The sequence below is a fragment of the Neolamprologus multifasciatus genome, chromosome 20 (assembly GCF_963576455.1).
Source record: "Neolamprologus multifasciatus chromosome 20, fNeoMul1.2, whole genome shotgun sequence".
NCBI classification, from domain to species: domain Eukaryota; kingdom Metazoa; phylum Chordata; class Actinopteri; order Cichliformes; family Cichlidae; genus Neolamprologus; species Neolamprologus multifasciatus.
In genome coordinates this window covers 8744769-8769362 of record NC_140458.1, presented here as the reverse complement: position 1 = coordinate 8769362, position 24594 = coordinate 8744769, and the positions used below count along the sequence as shown (strand labels likewise).

The window sequence follows — 24594 nt, the reverse complement described above, 5'->3', positions numbered from 1 at the left end:
GTTGGTCCTGAGACAGACAGATGAGCAATGATGTAAACTTCAAAGAAGGCAGCTTCTTTGATTCTGACCCTGAGCTGCAAAGTTGTCAAATTATGCTTTTTTTTTTTTTTAAAAGTCCGTGTTTCTTTAGTCCGTTCAAAGATAAATTAATTCTGGGAGTTTGTTGATGTGACATCAGCGATTGTAAGACCAGGGAGAATTTGATTGGATGAGAGAAACCTGGAAACTACAGCCCTGTTTCACTCTGCACCTTTTTACTGTTAACAGGACGTGTGCACAGGTTGGCCCACATTAACTGGAAATGGATTCAGCTGTGTTTGCATAGGCCAACCTGTCATCATGTGTGCAGTTGTTTGCATATGACGGGAATCAAACTAGGGTATCTTGTTATTGTGCAGAATCTGCAGGGAGTGTTTTCTTCTCTGTTAGTCTGTATTTGCGTTTACAGTCTCTAACAGGAGTGTGATAAAAAACCAAATCAGAAACAATTTGCACCAATCTGAGGATTTTTAACATTATGGGTTTTCATTAACAGCGTTATGACATTTAAGAAAATACAGGCCAGTCCCTTACCTTTTGAGTCACACACGTGTGTGTGTGTGTGTGTGTGTGTGTGTGTGTGTGTGTGTGTGTGTGTGTGTGTGTGTGTGTGTGTGTGTGTGTGTAAGTAAAATATAACATCTTCCATGTGGTTTCCCTTTTTTAGGATTTTTGGTTTCCCCAAACACTACACTGACGTGAACAACATGGGCCGGATGCAAAGGCAGAAAGTCCTGGGTCGTTCCTGGAGTGTGCCTGTGATTCGTCACCTGTTTGCCCCCCTGAAGGATTATTTTGAATGTGAATAGCAACTGTGAAGCAAATCCTCGCATCAGAGCTGGAGCGGTAAACCCGATGCCTTATCCTGCCCCGCCTTGCTAGTTAGTTTAAACTCTCTGGTCTCTCTTTAGAGGACCGATTGTAGCTTTGACTTTTAGAAATATTTTGTTCATGAATTCATTTCTTTTTTGTTTTATCCTGTCAGTCATCCTCCACCACCAGCAGGCACAGACACTTTTTGGTTTCTTTTAAGGTTGCTGTAATCAAACGATTATGTTGCTCAGAACACAGGCCTGCATCATGAAGTGAGCTGAAGTGGTTTGCAAGCCATCTTTGGGCTTTTATGGATCAGTGGCGTCTCCTTGCTTACCTTAATCATGAATGGAAAGATCATAGCCGCTTATCAAATCTACATATTGATTTTAATTAGGTTTTTAATTAAATATGACTACAATGTTTTTGTCTGACAGGCTACAGTCAGGATTTTTTTTTTTTTTTTTTTTACTCTGTATGATGTGAAAAGATGCACGGGAAGTGTTCCTGTTATGGTTCAGTGTCCGCGATTTCAAACTGATAACATGCACGGTTAGTGGTAACTTCATGTCTGCAGTGAAGTACACAAGAGCCAATTATATTTCCCTCTGGACCCACAGCAGAGCCAAAACACACTAAATCCTGCACAATATCATTCTACAGTTTTCTATATTATAGAATAAACTCTTCATTAACACTAATGGTGCTATGTAAGTGCTGAATAATGTTTTTAAGACTTCAAATGCATCTTTTGCTTCAGCTTTTCTTCCTCTGGCCTTACCTGGCCTAAAATCAGTCACTATAGGATTAATTTGTTCTTTCGCCTGTTTTGCTTATAAAATGAGACACATATGTAGACCCTGAGCCCGGTCCAAGGTCCCAGAGAGCCGCTGAACTCCCTTCATGGTGCAGGCCTCCTCACTACCTCAGCAATGGTTTCAAATCTGCAGCTACAGGTGAACACAAACCATTATTGCTTTGTTTCTACGTGATCCGTAGATTTTATCATGTTTTTATTGTTTAATCCTTCCACGCAGGGATTTTAAGTCTGACCTAATTCTTACTGTGATGAATTTTATTGCGTTTTACTTTTTTAATCTTTAAACACGTTTTTTACTCAGTCTGAAGAATCCCACCATGGTGCTTCTAATAGTGGTGATTTTTACCCCACAAGTGGGCATTTGTGCTACAATTCTGTCTTTTTTAAGGAGTTTTACTTACACAAGATCAAAAATATTTTGAATCTACTTACTGACGACAAGTTGAGTATTTTAATAAGCCACACGAGTCAGACTTTTTCAGAACATGCAGTGTCTACTAAAGTGGGAAATACGGCTGAACGACTGTAACTATGGTTTAATTGCTGTAAAACAAAAAGGGTAGGTGTATTTATAACATGAAAAAGGCATACAATGTAGAATACAAATTTTCAGTTTTCCCCCTCTAAATGGTTATTTTTTTATTTCCAGTGGTTTCTTTTCTGGCCTGTAAAAAAGTTAATTTCCTGTGTTTTAAAGAATAGTTTAATAGGTTCTGAAACTAACTAAAGCCCTTAACATCATTTGAAGGAACAACCTTTGACTTTATGTTCAAAATCTGTATTTTGTTAAAGGGATATCCACTGGAGTGGAAGTGGGGCTGGACTGGACTTTAATGTAATACCACATTGTACCACAGCATGGTAAACTGGGTCAGTGTAACCCTTATTTAACAACGTAGGCCATTCAAAGTTTGCTAATATTTACAGTCGTGGCCTGGTAATGTTTCTGGGTGTGTACAAAGTACACATCCAGAAACATTTCAACACACCCACTGATAAATGCTGCCCCCTCATGGTGAAAGTTTAAATTCACAGAGGGGAAGTTCTAAAAGTACTTTGAGGCATGTGGCTGCCAAACATTGTTAACAAATTGAATAATTATTAATTTTAATTTGAAAAATAAAATAAAAACTGTTAATTCATCTGCCGCGTTCATGTGTAAGACTGTAAAATAAGACTGTCATTGTAGAAAAAAATGGGGCACAGTAGTGCAACTTTTCATGTAACTTTTAACCGTTTCATAGTTAGATTCAATATTATGTGGCCACTTTTTAGATTTCATAGTGTTTATGTATGTATTTTGTAGTCCAGCATCCATATTTTCTGATTTTTATCAAGCAGTAAACATGAAACTGCACCAGGACATAAGTTTTACAAGTTTAATCAAAACTGCAGCCTCAAACAAGGACCTGAAACGTCTGCTAATCTGCTGATCTAATTACACGTCCTAACAGCTGCAGCTATTTGCTAGAGAAAATTACATGATCATCTTTTTTAATTCTATTGTTCAGGTTATGTATCAAGCAAAAAAAAAAAAGAAGAAAGAAATCACCCGTGATTGTTTCAGTTTCTCAAATGCGCTTTTCTATCCCTGAGGTCACAATAAATTCATGACAGTTTAGAATTATTTTTATTTTCTTTTAGTTATGTTTTTTTAAAGCGCGTCCTCAGTTTCAAGGTCCTAAAATTGCTCTTTTTTCCCTTTTTTAACCAAATATAAGCTGAATAGCTTTTGTGGGAAAATTACTGGTCTATAGTATTCATGCTCTGTAACATTTTTCTGTAATTCAAAAGCTACAGTTCATTGTTTTGAAAGTGTAATCAGTAGAATGATTAATTGTTACTTCCAGCACTAATTTTTTTGGGATTATGATGATGTTGCTGACTGAGGACGAGGGGGGGACAACACACTCGTCATGTCGCGCTGCAGAAAATCGTACTGTAATCATGTTTTTTAGTTTTCCAAACTGCTTGTTGATTAATCAGGTAAATGATGGAGAGACTAATAATAGAAATGCACTGTTTCAAAGCGACATCAGGTAGCATCAGTGCTGATGCTTCACACAAACCACTGATGCAGACCTGAACATTTGGTGCTGTTTTTAAAATACTGTTCAGGTGTAAGGATTAAGTTTGTAATGTTATGTTAGTTTTACTGAAGATTTAGGTAATGGTGGCACCCTTCATCCTGAGTCACTGTGTTTGATCACATAATTATTTCGTACTGTCAACGTATTCACACAACAGAGAGGCTGAAAGTTAGATGTTGATTTTTACCTCATTTCTTTTGGGATTTCTAGTGGTGCTACTGCAACGGTGCTAACTTTGCATGTTTGTTACACTTTTTTTTTTCCTCATCTTATGCTTACATTAGTTGAACGTGAACTGTGTAGGTTTTTGTTTTGCAGTGTGCTCGGATGTTCAAGTGTCTTTGTTTTAATCAAATGAGAAACAGATGTAGAAAAATATTAGCATGATAGTTAATCATCTTTGTGAAGTGGGAAAAAATGTTGGGGCATAATGAAAAGGTGTTCGTGGGATTTTACTCAGGCATTACAAAAAAAAAGGTGCTGTCAAAGGAAAAAGTTTGTCTTTTATTTTCATTTATGTCTGAACTAATTTAGCCAAAAATGCCTTTCCTTGAGCCAAAATCTGTATTACTGATAACAAAATAAAGACCAACAAAACCAGGATATCCTGCTCCAGTCTTTGTTTTTTCTTCACACAGTGAAGTAAAGCTGCAAAAGGGAATTCATAACATTTACAACGGGCTCTTTAATAATAACAGATGCTGTTAATGTGGGTCTGAAACCAATATGTCCTCAAGATGGACTTCCAAATCCACGTCTTGAAAACTTTACCTCACATTTTTATTGTGGTTTCATGCCCAATTAAACAATAACACCCAATTAAAATAACTTTAATACCAAAATAGGAATTATTCCATTCATTTTTTTCTCAAATAGTCAAAATAATCCATGATAATCTGAAATGCTTGCAGTACACCAACCAATGCAAACTGAATTGCGGCAATCTTTAAATCCATCTTCTCCACTTATCCAATTAAGCACTGCTGAACAGGTCATGAGGTGAGGTACACACTAGAAAGGTCACCAATCCATCAGAGACAACCAGTCATGGTCACATTAGAGTCACCAGTTAACCCAATAAGCAGGTTCTTGGACTATGAGGGAGAACCTGCACAGGCAGCTCAGTTGGTTCATTCAAACCCAAAACCACCCAACCAATCCACTTTTATTTTTGTGTTTTTAAAAATAGGCGCAAACTAGAAAATTGTCAAGGTGTGCTGTAAGAGTATTTTACCCACAGCTGCTGCAGTTACATGTGCACCCAATCTTGTTTTTTTTTTTTAAGTAATTAAAGATGTTTGCTGTACAATTATTCAACTCTGGAAAAAGGACAGTTCGAATAAATCATTAAAAGCTCCAAATGAAACTTTTAATAACTGTATATGAAATTTGGCTCCTCTCAGACCATCATTCTGACACCTCAGACCACAGATTTCTAGTTACATCCATTAAATGAAAGTTTAGCTTCTCCAAAGAAAACACCAACAGACACAGATGTCATTTACTCCATCTGTTCTAGTGGTGACGGTGTAGGACATGTAGATCTGTTTTGTATAACAAGCTGTACGTATGTTTATGTTGGACTGCTGTGGGGACATGACTGTTGCTCTGCAGTTGCAACAACAGCATGCTGTTTGCAATGCAACCTTTCATACTTTTTATTATGAGTTTTATCTACACAGTGCTGTAAAGAGTCAGAGGTCACTCCGGGGATGATGATGTGGTTTCCCAGGGTTTTAACATCCGCTCCATTCTAGAGGGAGTGGGATTCTGGTTGCTCGGCTCTATGTCCACTTTTGTCACTCCGGGAACCTCCTTTCCCTCCTGAACCAGTTGCATCACCTCTGCAAAGGAGAGCTGCTTTGTCTCTGTGGGTTCAGAAGTTTCTGCTGTGAGTTCAGAGTCTGAATGTGACAACGCCATCTGGTCCAGCTGCTCAACAGGGCAGCCGCTCACACAGGAAGAAGAGCTCCACTGTTTGTAGCCGGTTTGGTCGATGGGCTCGACAAACCTGTGAGGGGACAACGGGAAAAGAGGAATAGAGGTTTGTGTTTGATATTTTGTTTCTTTGGAAGGGTGGCATTAAAAAAAAAAAAACAGTTTGGGCATGAAGGTAAATATCACAAAATGCTTTAAACGCATTCACTGCTGATTATTGATCTTAACAAGGTACAATGGAAAAGCAGAGCCTTGTATTCACTCGATTACCATCTTTAACCTTGGAAGTGTATAGTATCTGTTATGAGTTTTTGAGACCTCTACGTCATTAGTGTGATTTGTAACCCTAATCTCTTTTTTTTTTTTTTTTTTTTTTTTTTAAATACAAAGTGTTTTGGAAAAACAAACCAAGCAATAAATTGCACAAAATTGTAGTAAAAATAATACAAATTCAAACTCATTTGTGCAAATAGATTTTTTTAAATTTCTTCTAAATCCATCAAAGAGTTCAATAAACACTCAGGTTAAAATTCTAGCAAATGTTTGATGACTCTGGCTTTAGAGGGTCAAGTAGAAACATGAGGTCCTCAAAGACACTTCTCCACTAAATCATTGGAGTTGCATTAACAAAACATGCTACTTGGGTAACACCAAATTAATTAGTCTGCAGTTTCTCAAGCACAGATGCAAACACTTCTCAGTTCCAGCTTCTCCAGTGCAAGGATGTCCTGCTTTTCTTTAATTTCTAATAATCCTGACCTCAGAACTGCTTTGAATATTATTCATCTTAACCATGGAAATAATTCTGGTATCATTGTTGTCTCAGGTCTTTTGGTGATGCCGAGCTGGACAACGTATTCCTTCATTCCTTTTTAAAGAATGGCCCAGATTATTTGGTTTGACCACTTCTACAGTTTTAGCTCTCTCTGATAGGTTTATCTCGTCTTCCAGCCTAATGATGGCCTCTCTCACTTGGAAACTGACATCTCTTTGGGACTCTTATTTAAAAATGCAGCTATAAAAAACACTAATTAAACAATGAATCAATATCAGATATTTTGTTCGCTTCATTTGTCATGAAATAAGACAACAGGCCTCATCAGGGCGACAGACTGCTTCTTAGTCAGTTGTCCAATTACAAATTGAGCCTTGGAAAATTGGGACTTTGCATAATTCAATAACAGCTAAAACTACCAAAAACAAACAAACCTTGAATTAAAGCTGAAAGTCTGAGTCGCATCTTGACTGACTGACTTGAAATCCAATGTGAGGCGTACAGAGATAAAGGTAAAGTGCTGTATGTGCGCAGCTGGTTTATTCTGCCATTGATGTAAAATCCTAATAGTAACCATGCAGAAGCTGGGCTGTAGCGCAAAACACTTTATTCTGTAATGTAGTAAACCAGAAAACAACATTTTTAACGTGAATCTCAAACGGTTTCACTGTCTCGTTTTTAATCAATCTAATCAGTGCACACTGGGGTGTAGATAAGCACATAAATGATTAACCGGGTGATCCAGGTGTTTCCTACCTGTTGTAGAAGAACAGTTTCAGGTCCAGCAGGTCGGTTTCGGTTCTGTTTACGGACTTCAGACCGTCCACAAACCGCTGATCCGCCTCAAAGTCAAACGAGTCAAACCGTGTAAAAACGAGCTCCATATTCACTCAGCATAACCGACTTTTCATCCTCAGCTGATTTAAAGTAACACTAAACACCTGCAGCTGCAGACCTGTCCGCCTCCGGTAACAACAAGCTTCCGCAAAGAGAGAACACATCCCGGCCAAAACAACAGGGCTATGAGCTGCAGCGCCCCTGCAGGTGAGACTCAGTACTGCACCACAAAGTCAAAATGAGGGCGAAGGAAAGCTGGGAGAGGCGTTCCCATCATTTACTCAGGTACAAATGGTAGCAGTTACACAGTGCACATACAGAAGTGCTGTGAGATTAAAGCATTTTAACTCAACATGCAAATTTTTACCACTTTAATTGCTGTTAGGTTGTTAAATTAGGAATATGCGAACCAAATAGGGAGAAAAAAACCTTAATACATATCTTTCACATTTAATCTAGGTAACTAAGAATAATCTGTAGTATAATATATGTAGACTGTGATAAAAATGTAATGTAAAAGGTACGTAAAATGTAAATGCAGAGATTGGATGTTGGGCTGGCTGTGGCTCAAAGGTAAAGCAAGTCATTTACTACTTACTCTGCATGCCAAAAGTAACCTTGGGCAAGACACTTACCCTCAAATTGCTCCAGATGCATTCACTGGAGTCAGAATGTTAGCTAGAAAGCACTAAAAACTGCTGCAGGAACATAATGTGTAGTGAAGCAATGTGAATTCCCAGAGGAAATAGGCAAATAATCAAATTAGGTAAAACAAATTGACAGGATATGAAGAATTTCTGAGACAAATCGATTGGAGTTTAGCAGGGTTGTTTTTTTGCACAGTAGGAAATGCATTTAAAAACTCAAATGCAGTTATTCTACCATTTGTTTTTTGCATTCTTTAAATCTTTCATGTGTGTTTTTGAGAATTTTGTGTCTGGTGGATTACGTGTGAACTCTTTTGGGACGTAGCCGACACTGCTGTGTATGCACTGTGGGTAACAGAGGATGAACACATGTTGTTAGCAGAAATGTGACCCCCGTGTGATTGCGCACCTCCTCCTCTGCCCTGTCCTTGACCACCACCATCATTGGCCGGCTGCCAGCTGAAGGAGGAAGTGCTGCAGCTGATCTGCTCCAGGAAAGCCAGACCTGCTGCCGCTAACACACATTTTTATTTTTAAGTCTTCTTTGATGAGCTCAGTTCAGTTTTTTTAATGTGTCAATTAAAGAGAGAGGAACCGAGGTTGGGTCATGGTCCTGACAGGCGAGGAAATCTTATTATCATCTTAGCGGTTTTCTTTTTTCAGCATGTGACGTAACAACCAGCAGCCCTGCCCTGAAGGAGCCGCTTACTGCAGAGGCAACCAGTTTCTGAAGCTCAAATGAAACCAGGGTGAAATCAACACACACACAAGATCACAATCAACTTGTTAGTTGTTTATTGACTATAACAAAGTTATTATCTACAAAATACAGTAAAGATATTACAAAATTAATTATAAGCAAGTCAATTAAGGGTTAAGCCCATCTGTGAAAGAAGATGAGTGACTTTAATTGCACCAAAAGCTCTATGAGTTTTCTCAAAGCTCTCCTAAACATCCCACGAAAAGCTGAATTTACATTTTCGAGCCTACAGACTAAATTTGTCTGTGGTGTCAGTGTGAAAGCTGCTGTTTCCCATCATGTTCAGCTGCAGGTGGAGTCTGCAACTGCTCTGACCGGAGGCGAGTACCTGTGCCTTTGGAGTTTGGTCGGGTTTGATGTTTGTTTCTGCGTGGAGCGAGACGGACGGGCGAAGCAGAAGGTGAGCGTGCTGCTGGAGCTACACTCGTAGCTCCTCTCCTGGTCAAACAGAGAGAAGAAACGTATTGACTTGGACCTGCTGGCCTTATGTTCTGTCATTAATATGTTGTTATGATGGGGCGGAGGATGCTAATATCAAGCATGGTCTGTGTTTTGTATAGTGAGATGAATGTATGAGCAACTGGTGGGAGCCCTGTCTGTATTTATATAATATAATTTGTATAATTTCCACTCACCTCTGCTGTGACGGTACTCAGGCCATTTTTGACACCCTGGTTCAGGCTGCTTCCCTTCTCCTCCTTCTGGACTTTGGTGGCCTCCTCTCTCTGCTTCATGAACCTCTGGTTAACGATCCTTGTCACGCTGTCGTTCCTGTTGAGCGGGGCGGCGGGAGGCCTCGTTGGAACGCGTTCCAGGTTCCTCGTGCTACTTTTAGCTTTCTGCCCTGACCCTGGCACTGGTTTGTCTGCCCGCCCGCTCACCCTACGCAGGAACTCTGTCACCAAGCCGTACCGGTTGGCTCCGGTGGACTTGGCGGGCAGCTTGGAGTTGCTCAGGGAGCCGTGGCTCTGCCCAGCACCTGCTCGGGAGCTGGTTTGTCGAGTCCACACGAGGCCGGACTGATTTTGATGTGCCAGGTTCCACAGAGGTCGATCTCTAGAGGTAGATGCAGAGGAGGGGGAGCTCAGATTGGAGGGAGAGGGGAGAGACTGTCTTCGGTACAGTTTAGGCGAGGAAGTGGAGTGTCTGGACCTCTCCCCTCGGCCTGTTATGCCCTCCAGTGAGGCAGAGATGTGGTGAGAGCGGGCAGGGACCAGAGGGGAGTTCAGGGCCCGAGAAGGACTGCTTCTCGTGGTGCTCAACCCTTGAGTCGCATCTGTCTGCTGACCAACACTCACCATCTGTGGTTTCATATGGGTCTGAGTACCGGAGCAGGACACATCCACCCATCCCCGGCCTGCTAATCTTTCTCTCTTTTCCTGTGGGCTGTCTTGACGCTTCTGCCTCCAGCCGGCTGTCATTTCCTTCATGTCATCGCTCAGATTGGCAGATGAGCCCAGACAGAGCTGTGAGAAGGAGGTTGGCGGAGTGCACCAGGGAGAGGGCGTGTCCACGGATCCGCTGTCTGGGCTTTGCTTCAGCTGAGCCAGCTGGACTCTGCGGGCCGACGGGGGGCTGTAGTAGATGCGGACGGTAGACTTCTCTGGAGCAGTATGGCTTCTGTCCAAGGACATCTGCTCAAAGTCAAGATCAGGGAAGCTAAGCGGCATGATTAGATGGTCCCACGTCTTAACCGGGTCCTCTCGGTCAAGCTGGGCAGCCTCTTGGCTCAGATAGCACCAGTTCTTCCTCTGAGAGCTGCACGGAGGAAACTGCCGTCTGAGTCTTTTTCCTGTCGAGCTGCAGGTTCAGATTTTTTTGTAAAAAAAACCACAAAGACACCAGGCGATGTATGAGTTACAACTTCAGTGAACTTATGAAAAACATGTGACAGTTTGTGGAACAACACAGACCTGTCAGCTTCACGGTGTCGACCACATTGAAAAACACCACCAACACGACGCTGAGCCAAGAGAGAAAGAAAATGTCACCAAACATTACATCAGATACTTCAGATTTAAACTTTCTCCACGCTGAAATCTGTCAATAACTATCTTGTGGACTGCACAACAATGTCTTTGTGCCCCACATTTAGTGTCAGCACGAGCTTGGTATTTGTTGTTTTTAATGGGCAGTTTACCAGGTAATATTTAAATGTAAATATACAATATAATAAAATGTGCTCAAAGTGCACAATTTATGCATCTCAACAATTTGTCATCAGAAACTAAAACCCAAGAAAAAAATGCACAAACTTGTTGTAAGCAATTTTATGTAGGGACTATTTCTCTTTAGTGTGTTCATCCGCCACTGCGTCACTGTACAGAACAAACAGAGCATCTGACACGATGATTAAAAGAGACAGAAATGTGAAATGGTGAAAGTTGCAGTGGTCCTGATCCTTCTACAAAATAGCCAATCACCACTGGGAGACAAAAGAACCAATCATGTTGTTTCACAGATGCTTGCACAGTTGAGGTTTACATAGTTTTAGCCTTGTGCTGTCAGTCAGATACACTTAATTACCCCAGTCTACTGACCGGATGTAAGGTGAACTTACCTTTACTTTTGTGGTTGGTGTTGATCATGGGGCCACTCTCATTATTAAAGCTATATTGTCATCTAATTGAATGTGGTGTAAGAGTGAAACTTGCAAGAAAAAAAAGCTTTTTAAACCTTATTTTAGGGGGGAAAAAAACAGCAAAACATTTAGTATTTTTGAGCTGATTCGTCACTTTTTAACATTCCACTGATGATTGTAATTAATGTAGAGCTTTCTCCACATTTATTTAGATAACATCTAAAAACCACTGCTCACAACAAGGGTCCTGGATATTTATGAGAAACCAGGCCATGATTTCTGCAAAGAAGTGTTGATGCTTTGTTTTGCTGCGATGTGAGCGTCAGTGCTCCAAAACTGGGCAGCTGACGCATAAAAATCTAAGCTGTCTCTTTTGGGTGAACTGTCGCTTTAAAGCCCGTTGGCTGCAAAATCAATAATGTTTCCGTCGCTTCCCCTTTTGTGCTCTTGATAATTTAACACTAACAATTACGTTAGGGTTTAATAATTAATATCACGCATCTATAGTTGTTTGGTATTCTGGCACATCTGTGTTATTAACTAACAAAACCTTCAGAAACATTTGAATTTGCTGTTCGTTATCAGGACAAAGCATCGTAAACTCATAACAGAGATAACCCCAGAGACATATAGGCTCCAATACGTCTTCAATAAAGCTGCTGGAGAGCCTGTAGAGTCTTTATTTTTTTCATTTCACTTCAAACTAAATGTTAAGTAAAAGAGTAAAATAGGGATTACAGTCCAGTCAGTGGGTTAAGAAGGAAAAAAAGCTGTTGAAATAATAAATCTGATCCTAAATCATGCTGTGCATCGAAACTGCTTTTCTTTATTGAATAACAAAGGAGATGGAAATGATCATTCAGGAGAACTTGAAGGACTGCAGAGAATCGTTTTTGCATTTTCGTGCTGTATGTTTGAAAATGCCTGTCCTGTTTGGCTGCAGCCCCCTACAAGAGATTAGCCTAAATACTCTGGCATGAGTGTTTTCATGATGCCCGCTGAACCGACTGTCAGGCGGACACAAGGCCAGGGAGACAGATCATCGGCAGGACTTCCCGCTGTATCACGCAACCTCACACACAGCGGGCCACACATGCCTGAGGCGTAAACACCATCCTTACCTCAGCTGGCTTGCCCGGCGTGGCCTTGGCCTTACTGTCACATTCAATCCGCTCATCCTGAAGCTCTGCAGCAAGGTCTTGCAACAATCCTTTCAGCACTGACATTGCTTTCTCTCTATCCTGAATAAAAAAGCCCAAATATATTTGAATATTCGACAGCTTTGCGTGTTTTTTTAAGTGTCATAATGAGCATGAGCAGAGTTTATTTATGCCATCTTTCACTGTACCTGTTTTCCTTCCATGTCAGGTCCTTTGACTTGACACCACTGATGGAGGATCCAAAGAATCTGCAATGAAAGCTGCGTTCTTGGATCCCTGCACTTCTCACCGAGGCCCCATTGAACAGAAGGTGCTTTCCTCATTTGTTTTTCTGTCTTCTTCAGCTCTCCACACTCCTGCTTACTCTCTGACTCCACGTCAGGATTTCCACAGAGGAAAGGGAAACTGTAGGAGTCCCAGACCTTCTTAACTGAGTTTAACTGTGTACCTTTGGCTGTTAGAAGCATCTCCACCCTCCCGATGAAAGCCAACAGCATCGCCTCTAAAAGTTCCAAAGCCTCATTCAGAGAAATCTTCTGTGCCTTTCCGTTACAGTCTATTGGCGAGGCGAACGTGCGCGAGGGAGACAAGCTGTGGCCATTTTTGGGTGATGTAATCAGGAGCTGTATGGATGAACTCAAAATGCAGGCATGGTCTCTGAGAGCAAGCAGAGCTTCGTAGTCCTTCAAAGTCATCTCTTGGAGTTTTTTGTTGTCATCACTCTCTTGACTGTCTGAGGGATCCCACTCGCCTCCCACAGGACCCTCTCGAGTGATCATCCTTTCAGTCTCCTCATCGCCTTTTCTTTTCTCGGACCCTTCATCCTGACCCTGCTCGTACATCACGGGTCCCATTTTTATGCTTTTCTCCTTTCCATCCGTGTCCTTCATCGCAACACTCGCTGACATATTTCCCTCCGAAACATCCCGATTCTCTTCATCCTGCTCTTCCCCTCCTCCTCCTCCACCTCCAATTTTCTCCCTGAGGTCGCTCATTTCTGCTCGCAGACCACGGTTCTCCACCTCCAGTTCAACGATGCGCCGGCTTAGAAGTGTGGCCTCCTCTTCCACCAGTTTAAGATGAACTTTGACCTCCGCCTCCCTGGCACGGGCGTAGCTTTGCTTGCCTTCAGGTGATTGGGCGGTGTCCACGTCACCGTAGGCTGAGCGGTATTTGGCCAGCTCCTCGCGCATCGCCTCACTCTCTGATACCAATTTGGTGAGCTTCTTGCACATGAGAGCTAATTCCTCTTTGGCAAAGTGGAGTTGGCACTTGAGATCGGCGCTGTCATCCTTTTGGCAAATCAAACAGCAGTGACGACAGTCATGATGACATGAAATAACTCACGGATGCAGCCATGTTTAGAAACAAATATACAAACCTCAATCTGCTGAGAGAGCCTCTTCTCTGCCCTGCTGGCCGTCGATCTGATGCTTTTCTTCTTCAAAGAGCTCTAAGGAATAAAAATAAGAGTATGATCACACACACAAGAAACAGTGATAGTTTACTAGGTTAAGATTTTCTGGAGCGAACTTCTTTGTATTTATCCCAAAAAGTCGATTCTGTTCATCTGGACGTAGCTTTTTAGTGGGAGAAATGTTTCGTCCCTCATCCAAGTGACTTCTTCAGTCTGCAAAACTAAATGTCCTCACCTTGATGATTAAGAATGCATTGAGACGTCTTTGTGTTTATGTTTGTTTCTTTCTTTTGGTTTTTGGTTTTAACCACAACTGTGTGAAATTAAATAAAGATATTAAAGAAAAAAACTTTTTCTACATTACATTTTTATTCTAAATCTGTGATATAAATGATGAACATTTCCAGCTCCATATTTTTGTCCTTTGACTCAAAGAGTAGCTTTGCCTGATTTATAATTCATCTAACTGTATTAAATAAGAACTTAAACTACAGACTAAGACCATAAACTCATCAAGAAAGTTATCCAAAGAATCTTTTTAATTTTTTTTTTAGATATTTCTATACAAAAGTATTCTTTTTTTTATTAAAACCAGGGGAGTCACCTCCTGCTGGACATGAGAAAGAACGCAGGCCAACTTTCCTCTCATTGACTGACTTGAACGGCAGGTCAGTGGGGGTTGCAATAACTTCATTCAGTATCTTGAAGTAACGGTGTTTCTCATGTCTCTCACATCATTTTTGGCCCCCTCTTCTTTACAAAGTCGCTTCAGTTCTTTGAGGTTTGCGGGGATTCACTTTTGCTCCGTTAACGTTCAACAGCATTTCAGTCATGTTGAGGTCTGGACTCTGACTCGGCCATCGTAACCTTGATTCTTTTCTTCTTCAGTCAATGTGTTGTAGATGTGCTTCTGTGTTTTAGCTGTCGGACAGGTGGCCTCATGTTTGAGGAGTTCGTGGTCGACGGTGCACAGATCTAGTGACTGTAGAACAAGTTCACGTCATCGCTCCTCACCACTGTGCTGACAGCTGGTATGAGGTGTTTGTGCTGATCTGCTGTGTTTGGCTGCGAATTATGACCAAACATCTCCAAACTGGTCTCATTTGTCCAAAGGACATTGTTCCAGAAGTCTAAGCCATGCTGCTGTGTCATTTTTACAAAGAAGGTGATTTTTTCCCAGCAACTCTCGGTACTTGTTCAGCCTTTTTCTGATTTTACTGTTACAAACTTGAACATTTGACATACCAACTGAGGCCCGTAGAGTCTGTAGCTTCTAGGTTTTTTGTAGTTTCATGAGCGTTGCTCAGTCTGACCTTGGATGTCCCAACAAATTCCCTCCAACTGCATGGCAAATTGGCAGAAATTTGCCTACAATACTTTGGCATTTTGTTAACATACCTGTAAGGTCCAGAACAGCAAACTATCAAAACCTCTGCTTTTATAGCGTGCTGATCATCAATCAATCACTTACATTTGATTAATAGCACCTGGCTGCTACTGTCCCTCTTAATTCCTATAGAACCAGTAAGGCTGTACTTAGTTTCTTGCTCTTTACATCACTGAAAACAAGGAAAAGACAAATCTGAAGTTTAATTTAAAAATATAAAGGCAGGTAAAGGAATAGTTCAACATTTGTTTCTGATGATTACATAAGAAAATTAATAACACACTAAAATTTGTTCAGTGAGAGGTTATAGCATGTTTAAAGATTCTAAATTTACATGATGTTTGTGTAACATCAGTTTATGAGTTGGACACCACGGCTTCCTGGAGCCTTGCTAACCACAACAAGTTCATTCTTCTGTTATTTTCTGTGTAAATTAAACAAATTAGTTATAAAATGCTAATTAATAAGCTTTAAAAATGCTTGTAGAAGGATTTACAAACCTCTGCAGGCATGAAAGTCGTGCTGATCTTCTCGGCAAGAAAGCAAATAAGCATATTTCCCAAAATGTTTAGCTAATCCTTTAAGTAAATATTCATCATGCTCTTGCACTACTTCTCAGAGATGCCTAAAAGGCGCTAAATGTGACATTTTCTCTCCTCCGAGTTCTTCCCGTCTCTACTTGAGTCAGTTTGTAGGTCTGAGTATGACAGGAATGTAAGCTTCTGTCAGGCAGCATTGTCTTCCTCTTAAACACTCGACAGGATTTCACTGTGTTAATAATAGTCAGGCTAGAAGGAGCAAACACAGAGAGGGAGTTACACTTTTTGAATTCAAGGCCGGTGGGCATGGAGGCTCAATAGATTTGGGTTACTGTGACCGGAAATTTGTCGTTCCTAATAAGTAAAGATGGAATTAAATGGTAATATTTCTTTAACTGTAAAATGATTGTCTTTGTTTCAGCTTTTGTCCTCTTACTACAAGTCTATGCTCAGCTTGTGCAGCTACACATTTACGTTTAACTCAAACAGCCTCAAAAACATCGAGCAGCAGCGGCAGCAGAGTGAACTTCTGGCATACTCACCCTCCTTCACAATATATCCATGCTGTGTTTTTTTGCTGGTTAGATTAGGTAATCTAAGTGGATTTCCCTGTTGGGATCAAAGGGACTAGCAGCTGTCTCAGATGAGTGGAGCAGACTGAGCTCGTGCCAAAGCACCGAATCCTGGATTAAACCGCACACGTGTCACTGGAGTGCACACTGGTGCTCAAAGGAGGCAGAAGAAAAGGTTGAAGTTTGATCAAAGCGTGCTGAGTGATGGCTGTAGGTCAGTATGCCTGTGCACCAACCAACACCCTCCTTTCTGCATGCCCTAATACACACTCATCCAGATTTATCCAAGCTTAATAAGAGCAGTAAGAAAAAGAAAGTGAGTCTATTTTTGTAATCTCTCTACTTTTTTTTTCTGCCCTGTCAGCCGACGATGTCAGCTGTGCCTGGAGTTCAGCATACCAGGCTGCTTCGCCCATCCCCGGCACCAGGCAGCTGCCGGCCGAGCCCCCCGCTCATATAAGTGATCTGCACCGGGATCGTGTGTCACCTGACTTCAGGGTGACAGAGGGATGAGGGGGACAGCTGTCTGGATGGGTGCAGCTGTGCAGGGTAATGGAAAGGAGGACGCCTGACCCGAGCGATGAAAGTTTATGTTTCTCTCAAGGTTGACCTAAATACACACATCCTTTAAAGACGCGCATTGAGGCGTATGAAGAACCCCCTTTTGAGATTATCAGCAGCTCTTGAGAGATTTTAAAGAAGTTTTTTTTTTTATTTAATCAATTCGATTAGACTTGTCATGTCTGATTGACAGATCTGTGCACTCGTTTCAATCTCATTTTCAGCTCCAGGTCATAATAATTTAGTTAACAGTCAAGTCTGTCCCAAGGTCAGTAATGAGACCATAAACAAGAGCGGTTTGTTACTATGTACGCCACCTAAGGCTTAAAATTCCCTCCACACCATCAATGAATTAAGGATCCAGTGTGAAAAATCAAAGATTTTAAAGAGGATCTAGTTTTCTTTTCTTTTTTCTGTCATACATGCTGTTACAGTGTAACAGTATAAAACCAAGCATTTGGTTTCAAGAGGTCTCTTTTTATTTTTAGCTCAGTATGATGTCACTCAGAATGGATATCCTTAATATGGTCTCATTCTCCCAGCCCCACAAAACAACTTTCTTCTGTTTGGCTGCCCCTCAAAAACAGAAGGTTAGCCAATCAGAAGAAATATGTTTTATAAGGGGAGGAGCAGATAGAGACAGAGTAAGAACTGAGAGGCCCAGAATAAGATAATCATCATGTTAAACTTAATCAGCGTGCCTTCTATCATCAAATTCTGCACCGTGAACCTCAAACATCCAGTTGCAGTTGCAGCAGTCTAAGATGATCTCCTTCTCCCATCCACCTCCTCTACGGCTTCCTGGGGGACACCAAGGTGTTCCCAACCCAGCCGAGAGATGAAATGTCTTCAGCCTGATCCTTCGTCTACCCTGAGGCCTTCTTTCAGTACCACCTCACCAGTGAGCCCTGGTTGGAGGTCCAAACCACCTCAACTGGCTCCTTTTGGTGCAGATCTACTCTGAGGCCTGAATGGCTGAGCTCCTCCCTCTAGATTGATACATTTATTTGTCCACGTAGGGAAACTGGATTGTAGCGGAAATCACGTGACATTTTCATGCACACAGACACCTTCACTGCACCTTAGGATGTTTTTGTCAGTCAAAATGGGCATCCAATGTGTTGCCAATATTTAGAAATGTAATGCATTCAGGAATAAAACCCTTTAGAGCTATTTTCTGTGAACAGAGGAGGGCAATATCATCCTGCAGATATCAATAGTTTAAAAGAGGAGGTAAGTGGAAGGCTCTTGTCATGTACAGTAAGGCAGACTCAACATTTCAGTTCCCAGCAGTTTACTGGTTGTTGTTACAGCCTTTCTACCAGAGTTTTTATGCTGTCAAATGCTGTCAAACACAGTCGAAAAGTCAATAAATAAATAAAAATTCGGCTTCAGTCTTTGGTTTTTCTAGAAGAATATGTAATAAGTATGTCTTCTAACCCTCTAGAGAGTTGGTAGACAAAGTGCAGGGGGGGGTGTAAGATGCTGTAATGCTACGTGGCTCTTCACCAGATGCCATTTCATGAGTGTGTAAGAGTGTAAGAGTGACTGGTCTAAAACCTCTGGGGCCTGAAGGTTTAGGGGACCAGGAACACTTATGAATGCTTTCCAAATATTTGGCATCATATGACTGTTAAAAGAAGATCTCAAAAGGTGAGTAAAAAATGGTGCTAGCTGTTTCGAACACTTCCACAGACATTGTCCAGGTCAGGACAACTGCAGGACTTTTGTCTTTTGAGGTCTCCTTCAAACATTCTTTATTAAATTTATTTTTTTACCAAAGGGTCTTTGATGTAAAATGCTCACCTCTCTGGTTTTATCCAGCTCAGTCTGTAAGACCTGCTTGGCCACTTCCAGTTCCTGAGTCTTTTCACGCAGCACCTCGTTTTCCCACTCCAAGTGGGAGTTCTTCTTCTGCACCGCCTCTAGCTCGTTGTACAGGCGGAGTGACACGCTCTTTGCAACCTGCAGGTGAAGCACAAAGTAGGTTAAGACAGTAAAAGTGCTGCGAATGAAGGTTTTTTTTTGATTGTCTGTTTATTTGTTTTCTCGTGAGTGTTATTTTCTGAGTGAGTGAGTCTTTAGAGCAGTTGATTTGGTTAAAGCCGAGAAACTTTTACAAGAAAATTCTTGTGACGGGAACTGAGCCATGAGTCGATGGAGAGGGCGAAGGAGGGTGAGGCTGTAAGGAATCCACACACACACACACACACACACACACACACACACACACACACACACACACACACACACACACACACACATTGGCCTGGTTGACAGAAACAGAATCTGGTTGCCTCAGTTCAACGACGATGATTCTGCTTACGATCACTCTGCTTTTATCGTTCAGTCCTCACGCAGAACAGCCGACCACACGCAGTAATTATGCTACAGAAATATAAACAGGATGCATGATGAAAACTTTTCAGTCTAATGACATTCTTGTGGTGCAGATGAACAGCAGGGAGTACTTTACAGCCATGACTCAGAGTTAAAGCCTGTATGAACAAGACAATCAGCGTTTAGTGCGCCGCGATGAAAGTAGGTTTGTGGTTCTGCAGTAAAAGTTCACTTTGATGTTTTAGGTGAGTCGGTTTTCAGAGAAGGAGCTTAATTACAGTCTGTTGGCAGTGAGAGTTTGTGCAAAAAGACCACCCGACTTTCTGACCTTGATGTCGTGCTCAAGGCTCCGGACCAGCTCCCCGTCCACCTGTCCGGTCTGAGCCACTCGGATGCTGCGGCGCTCGGCCTTGCGGAGGCGGTACTGCAGGATGCGACACGACTTGTTGGCCTGCTCCAGCTGCAGCCGCAGCTCCTGCAGCTGGTAAATCTCCTCCTCCTGGAACATGTCGCGCATTTCCAGCATCTCACAGCGCAGCTCCTCCACCTCGTCCTGGGACAGACGACACAGAAATAATTAAACCATGAGTCAAGGCATTTTCTCCTTTCTTTCTTCCCCTTTTCCCTTCTTATTTCATACAGTCCTTTCCTTCTTCCTTGGCCCCTTCCTCCAAATTCTTCTCTTCCCTCCATCCTTCCTAACTCCCTTTGTTCCTTGTCTTTTGATTCTGCTTTCTTTCCTTACCCTTTTTTCTTTTCCTTGTCCTTTTTGTGGTGCCCTTTTTTCTTCCTTCCTGCCCTTCTTCCTTCTATCATTCCTTCTCTCCTTTCTTCCTTTGTTGATTTTTCCTTTCTTATCTATTCCATCCTTCCCTCTTCCATCACTTGTTCCTTCCTTCCTTCCCTCCTTTCCACTCTTTTCTTCCTTCCTTTCTTACTTTTTCCTTCCTCCCTCTTCTCTTGCTTCATCTTTCTCCCTTGAGTATTCCTTCCTTCCTTAACCCTTCCCTCATCCCGTCCCTCCTACAGTACACCATGCTGAGATAAGCCAAGTTTTAGTTGTTTGGAAATCACCTCGTTAGTGGAAAAATACTATTTTATGTGTGCCAAACTGTTTCATCTTTAGCACAGATTTTTCATAGAATCAGCTAAATAATTTGGAACAAATGATGTGCTTGAGTGACAGGCTGCTAGTAACAAAGTGCCTAAATATACAGTTTAAAACAGGTTCTTTGCTATGTGGTCTGTAGACACAATACCGTGTCATCTCTTGAGTTAGGCATGTTTTTCTTGCTAGATCGATTCATAGGTTTGTGTTCTGTGGGTTAACATACAAAAATTAATTAATAAATTTAAAAAAAAATCCTCTGAAAATGCTCAGGTACAAGAACTGGACTACAATTGAGAGAAAAAAGCAGCCAATGTCCAAAGAAAAACGTTACATGAATGTCTGGCTACTTAGAGGCAAAATATAAATAAATGAGGTTCCAGACTTTTGCACTGTAAATATCAGAAAGTTATATTTTCCCATTTTTCCCGTTAACTTAAATCCAGGTGTTATGGTGGCATTAGAGACTCATGAAAACAACTAAGTGAAACATGGATTGACTCTTTACTCAGCTGGGATGCTACTCTGCTACATGTGCTGCAAGCAATGCTTCGAGTGTTATAAATAATAAGATCTTATCTACTGGACAAACTACAGGTTGATGACATGTATAAATTACTTAAAAAATATTTTTGTACACATATTCATTAGAAAAAACATATTGGCTAATATTAGCCTAACTAACTGATTTATGACTTAAGCTCTAACTGTTATATTTTCCAGTTTGATGCCTAAATGGCCATTTTGTGCTTTGTACAAACCCTTCAAAGTGTCTGATTACTTTAATGACCACAGTTTGAATCTGCACTTACAAGGTGAAGTTATGTCACAGAAATGAGCATCTAGGGCAGAAAGAGGGATTTGGGGCTATTTTTTGTATATGTTGTTTCCAGCATATTCTGAGTCATGAAACATTTTCTCAGAAAGCTTGACTCACACTCAGAAAGTCTGAATATCTGGACATCAGCAGCTTCAATTATGACCTTTCTTTATCTCTAGCTCTGAATAAGTGGATCATCCCTTTAAAGGTGAAAGTGGAAAACAGACATTACCATTGGGCTTGTAGATGGACTTGCTCAGCAGTACTCCACTAACAAAACTCTGCAACCACCAATTTATAATCAAACCCCGGTTTCCAGACATATTCCTGCAAACTGGTGATCTGCTGCATCAAGTTACAGAGTAATTTCCAGTTGGACCAATAAAATGCCCTTGCAGTCAGGAGTTACTCATCTAATCACCAGCTCAGTCAGCAGTTACTCAGCTACTGTAAAAATCTGAGTAAGTGTGAGTTTGTTCCATAATTTATTAAGGTCAGTAGTGACTTTTGACTCTTGTATTAGAGCCACTTGCTCTGCGCTCACTAAATAAGACTGGCCTGATCTAAACATTTGCAGAAAATCGGCTCTGGTGTTGAGCTGAGGGTCCTCCCACAGAAACTCACAGGCTCTCATAAACAAGCAAAACCTACATGCACGGAGTTTATACAGAAAGGTAGATGCTGCATTTCGTGAAAACCAAATCGAATTCGCTAATTGCATTAAGCTAATTTAATTAAGTAAATTGGATCAAACTTACTTTCAAATACTCGTTCTCTGACCTCAGATCTTCCAATTCCCTGACGAGGTCTTCGGTTGTTTCCCCCATCATAAGATTCATAAACGCCCCCGAGGGGTTGAACAAACTAAAGCCCCCTGCGGCAGCCTCCGCCTGGAGAGCGCAGATATCTCTCGCCGCTTTTGCGCACGGTTTGCCGTCGCCTGCGCCCTCGCTATCCGGGGTCACGTAAGCTTTGCCGTCTATCCAGCTTAAGTCAGAGTCGTGCTTGTTACCGTCCGACGGGCAGTCGGAGATTTCCGAGCTGCTGTCCGAGGAGGACAGTTTCCCCGACAGGCAGCCGGAGTCTTTGCTCAAATCCTCTGAAGTGTTGCTGGCGTCGGAGAGTTTCCTCTGTGCGCCGGGGCTCCTCTGGCACTCGGAGCTGACACCTGATGACACTTTCCCTGCTCTCTTTCCCCGCGGTCCCGCAGTTTTTACCTCCTTCACAGGGTCGCACTGACCCGTGAATTGTGCCTCCTTTGAAGAGGAGCCATCATTGGAGAATGGATCCTTCTTCTCCTGGTGCGCTCTGGCTTGTTTCTGGCTGCGGAGTGCAGTCTTCAGGCTTTTATCGCCGTCTTTGTTCGTCATTTTCTCTTTAGCTTTTAAACAGAAAATCTAAGATGATCATTACAGTTTTAAACTAGTGTTAAAATATCAAAAGTCACAGCTCACAGACTCTGAAGACCCGACTAGCTGCTCTGCATCCTCAGCACTGAAACTTTGCCAAAGCGCACTCACAGAAGAAGTCACAGTGTCACGTTACCGCAGCTTAGAACGGACTTCCGGTCGTTTTCTCTGCTTTTTTCTTTTTTTCTCTATTCATCTTGGTCAGCGTACATATTATGTTTATTCTACACACACTCTCCCATATTATGTTTATTCTACACACACTCTCCCAGAACATTCAACTGTGGCTACAAACCAGCACGAATTTGAAAACTAATCCGATATTAAAAATATTGTGTAGGCCTAGGATTATAAATGATTAAGTTTATTTTGTAAATTTCCATACAAAAGATACAATTTTAAGCGTTTGTTACCTTGTGTTTTCATATTTCTATCATACTGTTATCATCCCATACGCCTGATGTAGAGAGGCAGTTTGGAGGCTTTTATTTTGACGGTTTTCCGGTCTCGCTTTGATTCTTAAGCTGTTTTCTTGCCCTTGGCTTCCACTTTCTCCTTCTGGAAATCTGACAAGCAATTAACTAACCGACTACTACTATGAATGAATGATCTTAATTCCCAGTTACATTTTTTATCCGCCTCTACCAGACTACATGTGCATGTTTTAGCTCATAATAATCTTTTTATATACACCAGGTATTTTTGCAGCTCCTCAATGATGCTCTATTCGCATCAATTCAGTTCAGCTCATCTGCTTTTCAGCCAGCTTTCTTTTGATTGGCTGCACCTTGCATGCCATACACAGGGTTAGAACAGTAGGTGGTGCTGCTGTAATAAAATAAAAAAAGAAAAGAAAAAGAAAACAGAGCAAGGAATAGAACAAAATGCCTGAAATAGAGCATTTAGCTCAGATGAAGCCTGAGTTTTGTGGCTCACAAGGATTGCTTGTACCTCATTTTAAACCCTGCTTAGCATTTTATCTTCCATTGTATGTATTACAGAAAATAAGTTCAAACATAATAGGTCTCCCCTTTAAAAGGATGTTTGCACAATTCCCCTCTGTGTAGCGTTGCTCTAATTTAATATGTATTTAGTTTTAAACTGAAATTTATTTTTGAAATCTTGGCCAGTGTCTGCAAAAATTTAAAAAAAATTAGCAGAATGAATAAAGCAAGAGGAATGTTTGTGTAAAGCTGCCACCTTGTGGATAATGGAGCTGTGTTTGAAAGGACCACAGGCAGGTCTTTGTGGTTTGTAACGGACATGAGATGTTTCCTCTTCCAGCTAACAACAACCTAAATTTTAATCGGGCAGCTATTATACTATTAACCAGCTGTTATAATAACCAAACAGTCCGGTTCCTCCCCCATCATCCTTCCACACCTCTGTCACACCTTTGCTCTCTGGATACAAGAGTGGATGAGTGGAGATGCACAGGGTGGTGATGTCCACGAAGACACCCATCACAGAACAGGCACAAAAAAAGAAGTGGCTCTTAAGATAATGTTGATAATGCTTCCATCGAGTCAAGTGTCAAAACCACCTGCTTTTCAGCTGAGTACATAAGCGGCTCTTTTTCTGCTACATTTTTCAGTGATAGCGTTAATGGGTTATGAATCATTTACTAGTGCTTTATGAACCATTATAAGAACATCTGGGTTGTCAGGTTGTGAAAAATAAAATTTTTCTTTTTTAATCTTCAGTGTTCAGGAAGAGCTGATCTTACCTTCTAAGGAGCTTGTGAAGAAAGCAACTGGACTTCTTTAAATTACTTTTAGATGTTTCACTTCTTATCCAAGCATTCAAGAGGCTTCTTGGTGCACTGCAATCCATTTACAACAATATTTATAATAATGACTTAACATGGAGAACCCTCTTGGATGAGAGGTGACATTTCCTCAAGAATTCAGTCCAATCTCCTTAGACTACAATGAACTGGATGGCTGAGAAGCTACACAGACATACTGATCTTACCTTCTGC

The 24594-nt window shown here is 41.4% G+C and overlaps 3 protein-coding genes across 5 annotated transcripts in view; 1 reads left to right on the top strand and 2 right to left on the bottom strand.

The window, feature by feature from the left end:
- LOC146494368 (uncharacterized) overlaps positions 1–3220 on the top strand; it is a 28810-nt gene extending 25590 nt beyond the window's left edge. For all 3 annotated transcript variants that reach the window (XM_085145850.1, XM_085145851.1, XM_085145849.1), the window contains one exon: positions 707–3220. In XM_085145850.1, the coding sequence (XP_085001976.1) occupies positions 707–848 (142 nt within the window). In that variant the 3' untranslated portion in view covers positions 849–3220. The remainder of the gene's footprint in view (positions 1–706) is intronic.
- Positions 3221–4596: 1376 nt separating this feature from the next.
- On the bottom strand, positions 4597–7461 carry LOC146494367 (uncharacterized). Its single transcript, XM_085145856.1, has 2 exons — positions 7232–7461; positions 4597–5773 (listed from the first exon to the last, which is right to left on the bottom strand). The coding sequence occupies exons 1-2, from the start codon at positions 7357–7359 to the stop codon at positions 5464–5466; spliced, it is 438 nt and encodes a 145-aa protein (XP_085001982.1). The 5' UTR covers positions 7360–7461; the 3' UTR covers positions 4597–5463.
- Positions 7462–8737: 1276 nt separating this feature from the next.
- Positions 8738–22861, bottom strand: LOC146494366 (uncharacterized). Its single transcript, XM_085145855.1, has 9 exons — positions 21963–22861; positions 19605–19829; positions 18743–18901; positions 13842–13913; positions 12649–13752; positions 12422–12541; positions 10633–10682; positions 9355–10519; positions 8738–9157 (listed from the first exon to the last, which is right to left on the bottom strand). The coding sequence occupies exons 1-9, from the start codon at positions 22572–22574 to the stop codon at positions 9002–9004; spliced, it is 3663 nt and encodes a 1220-aa protein (XP_085001981.1). The 5' UTR covers positions 22575–22861; the 3' UTR covers positions 8738–9001.
- Between the last annotated feature and the right edge of the window lie 1733 nt (positions 22862–24594).

Coding starts and splice junctions, on each gene's coding strand:
- LOC146494367 (XM_085145856.1), bottom strand. CDS start 7,359: ATGGAGCTCGTTTTTACACGGTTTGACTCGTTTGACTTTGAGGCGGAT. Junction 5,774..7,231: donor AAACTGTTCTTCTACAACAG/GTAGGAAACACC, acceptor GTCCCCTCACAG/GTTTGTCGAGCCCATCGACC.
- LOC146494366 (XM_085145855.1), bottom strand. CDS start 22,574: ATGACGAACAAAGACGGCGATAAAAGCCTGAAGACTGCACTCCGCAGC. Junction 19,830..21,962: donor CAGAGAACGAGTATTTGAAA/GTAAGTTTGATC, acceptor CGTCTGTCCCAG/GACGAGGTGGAGGAGCTGCG. Junction 10,683..12,421: donor CGCCGGGCAAGCCAGCTGAG/GTAAGGATGGTG, acceptor CTCTTGGCTCAG/CGTCGTGTTGGTGGTGTTTT.